At 38.8% G+C, this 11,437-nt stretch overlaps 1 protein-coding gene across 2 annotated transcripts; it reads right to left on the bottom strand.

Moving 5' to 3' along the window:
- Nucleotides 1-75: 75 nt before the first annotated feature.
- Nucleotides 76-11,271, bottom strand: zfat (zinc finger and AT hook domain containing). 2 transcript variants are annotated; one of them, XM_088013535.1, is made up of 24 exons: nucleotides 11,046-11,271; nucleotides 9,784-9,942; nucleotides 9,358-9,528; nucleotides 9,095-9,223; nucleotides 8,741-8,839; nucleotides 8,542-8,658; nucleotides 8,386-8,459; nucleotides 7,751-7,809; nucleotides 7,498-7,575; nucleotides 7,101-7,249; nucleotides 6,915-7,006; nucleotides 6,540-6,688; nucleotides 5,521-6,394; nucleotides 4,805-4,910; nucleotides 4,452-4,684; nucleotides 3,742-3,823; nucleotides 3,425-3,544; nucleotides 2,111-2,284; nucleotides 1,926-2,014; nucleotides 1,582-1,720; nucleotides 1,281-1,387; nucleotides 910-997; nucleotides 407-504; nucleotides 76-330 (listed from the first exon to the last, which is right to left on the bottom strand). In XM_088013535.1, exons 1-24 carry the CDS (start codon nucleotides 11,062-11,064, stop codon nucleotides 130-132), a joined length of 3,606 nt encoding a protein of 1,201 aa, XP_087869661.1. In that variant the 5' UTR covers nucleotides 11,065-11,271; the 3' UTR covers nucleotides 76-129. The 2 variants fall into 2 exon arrangements, with proteins under 2 accessions (XP_087869661.1, XP_087869660.1); XM_088013534.1 differs by having other exon boundaries at nucleotides 4,452-4,910.
- Nucleotides 11,272-11,437: the final 166 nt, after the last annotated feature.

The raw sequence follows: 11,437 nt of genomic DNA, 5'->3' as shown, positions 1-11,437 counted from the left end.
AATTATTTTCACGAGTTCCTTTTCTATGAGTGAAAAAAAAAGAATGAAAATGAACAGTCCTGACAATGAAAATCATCCATTCACTAAATTTATTGCCATTTGCTACATGGTGCTGAAATGTGAACACGACTAGTTGATTTCCACAGTTTGCTCCTGGATGTATACGATGTAGTGGTGTGTGTTTTCTCCCTGAGTGAGGACCGTTAGAGCATCCAGGCCATGTCCGTCCTCCACCACCATCACCTGGTTGCCATCGAGACCCTCATCCGCGTTCACCACCATAAGCTGGTTGCTGCAATCACCCACTTCGTGATCCTGAGCAACCTGCACCTTTACCAGTAGCTTAAGGTCAATGCAGATTCAAAGAACCAATCAGTTTCAGATAAAGTGCAGTGATCATATTTACCTGCTGTACTACGGTCACTGTGCCTGGAGCCATTGCTACCACGGAGGCTACTGCATTGTGAGTCTCTGAGCTCAGTTCAGCAATCTGCTGGACATTACCTGAGAAAATGTATTCAAGTATTGTCATCACTGGATTAGAACATCAGTTTCATATACAGTAAGTAAATGAATACTTGCTGAAGTATTCATCTCCTTTCCACTATTTCACATGTTGTTCTGTAACAGCCACACCTGGAATATTTCTACTTGAATTCCATGTCCCAGCTGAATAAAAGTATTTCCACGCCATCACGTTTCCACCACACATTTCATGCGGAGCATGAAAGTTACATTTTGGTCTCATCTGACCAGAGCATTTTGAGAATTTTTGCAAAGCACTCAAAAAAGAGTCAGACATGAGCAACGTTATTTGTGCAGGAAACAAACAAAAAAAAAAAAGTGGATGCTGCAAAAGGAGTTCCACAAACTCAGCTAATAAACTAACTGTGCTTTTATCATGCTTACCGTTGTACTCCAGGACTGCTAGAGGTGCTTCTGTCAGGTGTTCTTCATTCTCTACAGACACATACTGAGCTTCTGCCTCCTCAGCCACCTGCACAGGCACACAACAACAGACCGCATGAAAAGCACTGGACCTGACAAACACAAGACTTACTTTATAGTCATATTGCAAGGCACCTGCACATTTTTCACATACTATTTATTTTTCTTTCCAAATTTACTAAAATGTACAGCCAGGAAGTAAGGAAGGAAATATGGTGGGAAAACAAACGCTTGTGTGGAGGCATGTTGCACAGACGGATGGACGGACACAGACAGACAGAAATCTGTTTGTTGTTGTTATTTTGTTTCTTGAGTGTTTGTATAGTAGCTACCTCCCAGTTACCCTCGACCACTTTCAAATTGTGTTTGGTCTTCAGGTGACGGGTCAGCTCCCACTTTGTTCCATAAACAAACTCACACTCTGGGCACTTCATCCCACCTAGCACAGGAGAACAGCAAGGCATGAGGGTAGGCTGACCACATTTTGACACACAAATTTTACACCACTATAAGCCAAAGTCTTCTAGTTTTTCATGGCATTCCTCATATTTTTTTGTCTAATATATGCTGCTGTGATTAAATGGAACTTCAGAGATTGTGACAGATGTGCTGACAGAGTTTGGAGGTAAGGACCTTGCTGTTTCAGGGTTTCGGAGTTTGGCAGTCCGAGTCCAGCATTCTCATAGGTTTCTTCTGGGTGCTTGATGTTGAAGTGTCGCTTCAGAGCACCGGCGATGTTACATGAGTAGTGGCAGTGAGCGCAACGAAATGGCTGAAAACACAAATCCATGTTACAGTATCAATCAGATTAGATTGCCAGTGACAGTGGGTTTAGGCATTTTAGTGTGTGTGCAAAATCTCTGTGTTCAAACTACACTTTGTTTTACAGACAGATGTTACGTACATTGTTTTCTGTGGATCGTTAAAAATAATAGGAGTACAAACTGAGGTTGCATTTATTAAATGTGGATTCCTACCTTAAACTTAGCATGTTGCTCCATGTGTCTGAGCAAGGAAGGTTTGAAAACGGACGTAAAAGGACACTCCGAACACTGAAACCTCTTCCCTGAACGGACACAGAATGTTTTCCCCTCCGATTACCACCTTTTTTTTTTTACACTCCAGCTAATCTATGCCAATAACTTAGCCATATATTGCCTACCTTCATCTGTGTGGTTCAGTCGGTGACTTTTCAGCGTGAGCTTAGATTTGAACTTTTTACCACAGTGATCACAGAGATGATGCTTCTCACTGCTGTGTCGGTTCATGTGGGTCTTCAGGTTACTCCGATTGCAGCTCGAGTAGCTGCACACACTGCAGACGTAGGGCTTCAAACCTAACCAGATTGACACACACACACACACACACACACACACACACACACACACACAGGATTCACTCTTCAGAATAACACATATTAACAAGATTTTCTTCATTGTGCATCAACAAAATACTAATAGGTTATTCCCTGTTATTCCCTTTCATATCCATAACAGGCTACTCCATGTTATGGATATGAAGGCAGTATGTCTGTTTATAAAGGGCCTTGTATTCAAATTCATTAAGATATTAGGCGATAACATTTAAATAAAAATAGATAAAATAAATAAAAATGGAATAAAAATCATTTTAAAAAAAGCTATGCATTTATATTTCAAATTAGAAACAATATTATATTGCATAAAATTCAAATTAAATACACTGAAACTTACTATAATATCAGACAAAGTTAAAGAGATACAAATATTTTCACAAGGCACTGTTTTATAGGGCTACCTATGTAAACAGAGCAGCATTTTGCAGTAGTAAAATAGTCAAATTTGGGGTTTTCTATGACAATAGAATTATTTTTTTGGCTCGTTCGCAACTGCGGCTCTCACTGCTGATGAGTGTCAAAAACACCCCCGAACCAGCAGAAACGTGAAAGCTGCAGATCTGATAAAAAAAAACAAAAAAACATGTCAGCGTCCTCTGAGACCTTCATTAACACCTGCGCTGGCTGTCCGTCTGCAGGCTTCTGCAGCAACTCAGCCTGAGAGCATCTGTAACTTCAAGGTAAACAGCTCTTCAAGGTAAGCGGGAGTGTGGCAGAGGCCGGGAAGAACATGTGGCGGTAAAAATTAACAAGCAAAACGAACAGCTGCTCAAGTTGAGATACGTAAACAATCTGAACCACTTCACGGAAAGAGACACACAAGAGGGTAAAAAGCACGGTGCAATGTGTCGAGCGGACAAATAAACTGTTGCAAAGACCCTCTAGATTACAGACCCTCTAGATTACATCTGGTCATTCGCCTCGGCAACATAAGTGTGTGTTTTTAACTTTCTCTTGCTTCCGTGTGGAGGGCAGGCAGGCAGAAGCAGAAACAGATGGAAGCTCAGCTGACAAAGTAAGGATACAATCACCAAGTGCTCTCAGTGTTATTGTTGCAGACCGCTGCAGCGATAGCGTATTTCATTTGCGTTTCCAGCACACCTTGATGGGCCCAGATGTGTTGCTGAAAGTCACTGCTGTTCTTCAGGAAGTATGAGTCACAGTAAGGGCACTTCTCTGCACGCTGCACCATCGGTCCTTTACCTCCAACAGGTACTTTATCTGTCAAACACATATTAAAAAACAATGGAAACATGAAACCACTGGCTGGCTCCTCCACATCGAAAAATGAGGAAAATCTTAAGAGTCACAACTTTCTCAAAGGAAACATTTAAATGCTATTCCACAATGAAGACATTATCAAATACCGATTGTGTTGTTTGTTGTGTTTTACTAGGAATAAATTTGTTTTTTCTTACCTGGGTGGGATGATTTAAGGTGGTGCTTTAATCTGTGCTGTGGGTAAGTGCGTTGACAGATGGGACACACAGCACAGCTCTCCTGTAAGCAACCACAACATGGCATCAGGAGAAATAAACAAGAGCCTTGCAAAACTTTTCATACCTCTTCAACTTTTTCACATATTCATTGTACTATTTATTTATTTTTGATAGATTATGTTGAAATTCGGTAACACTTTATTTGAAGGGGGGTGAATAAGACTGACATGACACTTTCATAAACATGACATAACACCTGTCGTGAACATGAATAAGCCTTCATGAATATTTATGACTGTTGTCATAAAGCGTCATTCGGTAAATTATGACACTTTTATTACAAAGTTGACATTATTCAAAATGTCTTTGTTATGACAACTTGGCATTAACCAATAAATCATTACTGTTTAAACTTTACCTTTAATAACATAAAGTTACCTAATTTTTAAAGTGCAATCAGTAATACTTTTATAACAAATTTATATCAGCAAAGCATATCTGTAAACATCAGCTTTAATGTCTTCCCGTAGATTCTCAATAGGATTTACATCTGAACTTTGACTTGGCCATTCAAAGAACATATTTTGGTCCTACCGTACATACAACTAAATGAGTGATTGGGGTCATGCTAGAAGTTGAACCTCCATCATACATTTTCTGCATAATACAACAGATCTCTGACTGGTTACCTGTTCATGTTGAGTCCTCATATGTGCTTGCAGTTTGTATTTGTCAGGTGTGGAGTATTTGCAGCCAGGACTCGAACAAGGCAGCAGCAGCCCACTGTGCTTCTGGATCTGGTGCCGCTTCAGTGAGCTCTTGGTGATGGAAGAGTAGCTGCACTTTGAGCAGTAATGCAAGTGCTCCTTGGTGTGTGTGCGGACGTGGACGTTGTAATGAACCTTGTACCAGAACAGCTTACCTATGAGGGAGAGTACATGGGATTGAAGCAGCTGGTTCCACAATACAAAATAATAAAAAAAAAAAGAAAAAAGAAATGGTGAAAAAGAAAAACAGTAAAACATAACCACTATTATCTCACCACAATATTGACATTCAAGGTCTCCGTAGATTTTCCTGAGCCTCTGATAGGTCTCCATATCGAGGCGGGTTTTCTGCAGAGACGAAAACACCTGCTCGAAGGCGCTCTGACAGAAAAACAACAGGAAGCAAAGAGAAAAACTTTAAGATCAAAACGAGCAGGACTAAATAAACTGGTGAAAGCCTAGTCGAATTTTATAGAGATTATTTGTTGATTATGATTTAGGATGATTTAGGATAAATCATTGTAAAATCTCTGTTCACTGCATGTTTCTTCAGTGGGAGGATGTTTCTGAACAGTGTTGCAGAAGATCTTATATTTGATAAACAGACATCTATTTTTATTATTTTTCTTTAGTCTCATTTTGTTCTCTTCTTCTAGGTTCAGTTCCAAGCTTTACATAACTGGTTTTGTTAAATAATACATTGCATAGTTTATTTCCCCCATTCCTCAGTACAGAAATAGTATCATATTATGTAAATCAAAATAATTAAAAGATTCCCAAAACAAACTAAGTGTCTGTACAACTGGGATTTTTTCTGGTCTTGTGTAAGAAAAAAAAATAATAATCAAGCTACAGAGTTGATTGAAAAAAAATATCTTTTAAATAATCTGAACAACAGTGCAGCCATTAAAACTTAAACTGTAAACCAAAGTAGTGAAACAAAGTCATGGTTCCATTATATTTCAGGATGCTACATTATCTCTAAATGTACCTTCTCTGTAGGTGAAGTTTGGCTGCTTTCTACCTGGGAAGCTGAAGATGACTGTGTTTCACCGGGTAAATCTGAAGAGTTGGAAACTCCTGATGATGAAGATGAGACTGTGCTGCAGACTGCAGATGAGTTCACGACATCTGGTTGTGTGTTTTCTTGAGTCCTGTCTTTCAGAGATGAGCTGTGGACGCCATCGGGTGATGAAGACGAATCGTTTTTTTCTGCATGAGCGTCAGCAGCAGAAACACATGCAGATGAATTAAGTAATTTCTCCTCAACTGCTTCCTCGTTGGATTTATCCTGGGAATCTTTCTGAGCTCCACCTATGCTCAGTCTGTCTTCTTTTCCTTTCTCTTCTTCCATCATCTGCACAGATTGGGTTTGTTCTTCCTCCTGCTGTTGCTTCCCATCATTTCTCAGTTCCTCTTCATCTCCACCAGGACCTTTGTTGCCTTCTACCTTCGTCCCGGCGTTCTCACCTTCCTTGAAAGTTGCTTCCCTCTCTTTTCCCCCGGCCACCTCACTTCCTCCTCCTCCTTCAGGCAGAATCAGATAGTAGCTGATGTTGATACAGTTGATGAAGGTCTGCTCCATGTCCAGCTCAGGATGACTCTCCTCCAGGTGACCCCTCAGCCTCTGCGAGCTGACCAGTTTTTTGCTGCACACACTGCACACGTACAAGAAGAGGTGCTTCCTGACATGTGCGGTGAGGGCGACCATCTTGGTTGCAGTGTGGTCACAGAGCAGACAGGCAAAGGGTGGCTGAGGCCCATGGATCAGCAGGTGGCGCTCTCGCTCCTGCTGGTTCTTAAAGCGTCGATTACAGGTGGGGCAGTGGTACAGGAGCTGCCGGAGACCCTGACGAGTCTTTAACCTGAAGAAGGTGCAGATGTGTGAGAAAGAAAATACACCTGCTATATTTTGCAAATATTTGTTAAAGCCTTACGTTATTGTGAAATTTATGCCCATGATGTTCTGTCTCAATATTACAGGTAATTAACCTCTATGAAGGATCACACCTTAGTTGCTGGTAGGTCTGGAGGACAGCAGAGTCTTTCAGGTTGTGCCGTGTCTCCATGTGTTTCAACAAGTTCTTCACGTCAGAGTACTTTTTCTCACAAAAGCTGCAGTGCTGCTTCATCTTCAGATGGACTCTCTCTATATGAACCTGCATTAGCAGAAGTGCAGAGGCCCATTTATCAACAGGAAGTTAGTAACAACCATTTCAACCTAAGAAATTAAGATAACCTTATCAAAAAAACAGACACAGATAATAAACATAAAGTTAGGAAGTGCTAAAGCATCAACAAAATGTTTTATTACAATTACATGTAACCTTAACACTGAGATGACTGAAATTGTCCTAATTTTGCAAAGCGTAACGATAGCGCCACCTTTAGGTGTCCTGGGCTGAGGCAGCTGAAGGCACAGTGATCACAGCTGAACTTCTCTCCTGTGTGCTTCCTCAGGTGAACATTCAGGTTAGCTTTAAAGAACAAAATCCACACAACTTAACATTTTCTTCTTTTTTCTTAAATACTGAACTGTTCCTACCTCCTTCCACTAACTCGGCGAGTTACCTTTGATGGCTGAGGCGTAGTCACAGTGTGGACACTGAAAAGGTTTTTCCTTGGTGTGTGTCCTGAGATGGGCGACCAATGAATGTCTGAACTTAAAGATCTTATTGCAAAACTCACAGGCAAAGATCTTCAGCTTGCTCTGGGGTAAACTAGAACAAAGAAACAGAATATATATTTTTTGCACACGTCAACTCATTTCATTGTTGCTGCCTTTGGAGGAATAGTGTTGTCAGCTTTGTAACTGGTTTTATAAAGCAATGAAAATATTTTTTTTTAACATACAAATAACTTTGTTTTAAATGGCAAACTGTAATTTTGTGCAAAATTGATTGATTTAACTTTAAAAAAAATTAATAAAATTGCTTTTGACAGATATTGACAGTATACTATATATTACTTGGCAGCATCTTGCTTGATGGAATATTCCTGGAATCCTTTGCTGGTTGAAGCAGTTGTTCCTGACTTCAGATTAGAGCTGTGAGGAGAACAAGCAACATCACATCTGCTTATGAAAACTATAATGTTTCGCATTGCTACAAATACTAATTTTTTTTCTGAATCATAAATTGCTTAAGTTTGTTTTTCTAATGTTTATAATTCCAAATCATGCTTTACATCCAAAATAAAAGAAAACAGAGATTTCTCTTCACCTTAGCTCCTCTTGTGGTGTCTGGTTATTTTCACAGGCTGTACCTCCACTTGCAAGAAGCTGATTAGACATTCAATTAAAAAAACATCAACTTTAAGATAGACTTCACTGATCAAAGTAATTTGTTTCTTAAAACTTGATAGAAAAATTTAATTTTTCATAGAAAACGGTACAACTCAGAATACACTGCAGATTTTTAATGAACACAGATATCTGGGTGCTGTCAAAAGCTTTTAACTCATCTGAACAATCGCGACAACATAAATTATTTTCTGAAAAGTAACAAAGAAAAGCTAATGTTACTTTAAAACAACAACATTAACATTAAAAAACACTACAAAGAAATGAATGACACCTTGTTGGGACCCTCTGTTTTGTATTTCTTCATTACATATTTTGACCTTTTAGCAATATATGATGAAATAAAGACCAGGTTAATTAAGGAACAACAATATATGATAATTAACTCTTTTTTTTTCTGTGCGTGTGGCGCCCCCTAGACTGTGTTACTCTGGGCAGTGAGTCTTAACCACCCATAGCACAAACTGTCACTGCGAGATAATTAACAAAACTAGTAATAATTTTATAATTTTGCAGAAATTACCCTTTAATATTGCAAACTAATATTTTTCTTACCTGATGTTGACCTTGAGTAGCTGAAGACTCTCTTTCTGCCGAAGTATTTTCTACTGTCACCATTTTGCAGACACCTGCTGAATTCAAAGAAACATTACTTTGCTTCTAAAAATAACATTTGTAGCTAAAATATAAAACTAGTAAAACTAGCTTAACCTGGAAGTATTTTGTCTTCTGTCAGAACAACATTAACCAGAGTTTTTTTCTGTCCAGTTGTTTTTCCTCTTTCGCTGCAAACTCGGTTGACGCTTGTGAGATTAGAGCTGCTGGTATCTAAATGTAGAGAAAAATTTTTTTAGAGTTTCCTTTGGTAATAAATAACTACAAAATGCACCCCTTGAAATAATACACTCACCTTTCTGTCTTTTCAGTCCAGATCTTGTTGGTTTTTGTTTTGTTTGGTTTGAATCTGTTCCTCTGGAACCAACATCTTCTTCTGCACCTGAAGTAATTCCTAACAAGGCTTCATCTGTTAGTTGTTACAACTTAAAATCCAATTCTCATGAGGTATTATTTTTCTTCCCAACAGTTGTGGGATATTTGGACAGTAAATAATCATTCATTCAAAAATGCATCTCAACAGTTACCTCCAAATTAGTCTAGCAACAGTAAAGTTTCTACTTCTACAAAAAAGCAGTAAAAACAGTAGACTTTCACAGTAGACTATTTATACTGCTGGGCTACTGCCATTTGTCCCCTCTATCTTTACCATGCTGTTGGACATCGTCCTCTTCATCTTCCTCTCTAAGGCAGATATGTTTGAGGATTTGTCGTTTGTTGCTGAATGTGCGATGGCAGATTCTGCATTCACGCCCTAAAGCCCCATCCTGACTTTCACCTTTATAGAAGAAAGACAACAAGAAGCATGAAGAGCATCATCTGTTGCATATTTAAATGCTATCTGGGCAAAATGTAGTTACCCTGAAGACCAAAATGACAGAATTATGGGTTATATGTAAATGGAAACATTACCATCTTTGACTAAACCACACTGTTGCTGTCCATTATTCTTATTATTCGATTCTTTTCCTTTCAGATTTTCTTCTGCACTTTGAGCAGCAACAGTGGTCTGGTCCATCAAGTCCCCCTGTAACTTCTTTGTAGAACCTTTTGGTCTTCCTCGTTTTCGCTTAATCGGATTGTCTAAGAGCCAGTAACAAGGAAAAAGAAAGAACAATGCCAATTTAGGATGTGTTTCAGGATGACAACATTTTTTCTTTGTTCTAATTTTTGTTTGTATTTCATCAAGTTCATACATGGCTTCATGCAATAAATAGAAAACAGTTTGAAAACTATATTCTATGTTAAATAATAGTTCTTGATTCTTAATTGAGTGAATGGAGTAGTACTAGTTGAGATAACTTGTACGAGATTCTCGTAACACCATAGTACTTTTACCTAACAGCTTCTCCACAGGCTCAGTTATGAGCGGCTGCAGTGCAGTAATAATGCTGTCTGGGGACTCATACTGGGGGTGATTCTTGGAGCAATGTGCCAGCAGCTGGGAGTGACTGGGCGAGAACAGGTTGCACAGGCGACACATGAACACAGAGCCAGCTGGAGGGACAGAAACAGAAAAATTTCAAGATGGGGTTTACAGAGGTCAACACACAAACACCGGTCCGTACAGCATCTTCCAAAAGTATTCATATCCCTTGAACTTTTGCACATTTTGTCATGTTGCAACTACAAACTCTAATATGTTTTACTGATATTTAATGTTATAATAATATATTATACTAGTTAATGTTTTATGTTGCAAATCAATGCAAAGTAGAGTGTAATTTTTAGGTGTTGGGCTACTTCTTTTTTTTTTTTTTTACACAGATAGACTTTTGTGTGTTTGAGTCAGTAGCCCACACTGCTCCAATGATATTTCTCTACCAGATATACACTCCAAGAGTGTATATAGATAGATAAATTTGTTTTTATTTTCCTGATAGACACCAGAAACCCTCCCGACCCCATTAGGGACAAGGGTGTTATAAAATGGATGGATGGATTAGGGACAAGGGTGTTATAAAATGGATGGATGGATGGATGGATGGATGGATGGATGGATGGATGGATGGATGGATGGATGGATGGATGGATGGATGGATGGATGGATGGATGGATGGATGGATGGATTTTCCTTTGCAAAATGGCTCATGTTTATTCCAACTGGTTGGGGAGTGTGATAGTTTACCTTTTTAAATGTTACACTCTATTGGGTTTAGGGATATTCTTCTTTAATCTTAAGTGCACTTCAAACCTCTTCACAACTTTGTCCCTGATCTATCTGTTGCTCTTTATGATGCTTTTTCTTCTCTAATGTTTCTATAAACCTCTGAGGTCTTCACTAAAGAGCTGTGTTTATACAAAGATCAAATTACACAATAAAAGTGGCCGATTACAAACATGTCACATTTTTGACACTTTTGTTTGCATAAATCTTTGAAAATACACATAATTTTCATTCCACTTCGCAATTTTGGCTGCCGTCTATAACAGAATAAGCACATTCAATACCGTGAAGTTTGTAGCTTGTGACAAAATGAATGTCACATAAATGTTATGAATACTTTTGCAATGCTACTTGTATGTAAATACCATAGTAACCAGAAACAAAATGAGGACACCACCAACATATTCGCGTTGAAATCAACTGAAATTCTTACCTGCTTTTTCTCCATTCATTTTCTGTCAAGCGCCGACAAAAACAAAAAGGAAACTAATTATGCATTGGCATGAGAAACGTTATGGCAGTGTATAACATCTAAATAAATATTTGAAAAGTACATATACTCCAGAAAGTCACGAATATCTGTCGAATCTGCGACACAAGGCTCTCCAGTCAGCGGAAGTAAATAGCACAAGCAGCAGACTGTCTGACAGGTAACCTTACAGCGCCCCTTAGTGACGGGAAGATAATACTGCAACTGCACAATGTAAAACGCATTTAAACAGAGAAAATAAGCGTTAAAGCAAGTTTATTTGTCCAGTGAAAAACTAAATGTTTAATTCAAGATGCAGAGCATCATGTTTGGAGTAAACCTAACATAGCATATCA

Source organism: Poecilia mexicana, unplaced genomic scaffold (assembly GCF_051168715.1).
Source record: "Poecilia mexicana isolate PSO_F unplaced genomic scaffold, ASM5116871v1 scaffold_16, whole genome shotgun sequence".
In the NCBI taxonomy this organism is placed as follows: Eukaryota; Metazoa; Chordata; class Actinopteri; order Cyprinodontiformes; family Poeciliidae; genus Poecilia; species Poecilia mexicana.
Note: the sequence above shows the minus strand (reverse complement) of the source record. Positions and strands in the feature narration are given on the sequence as shown.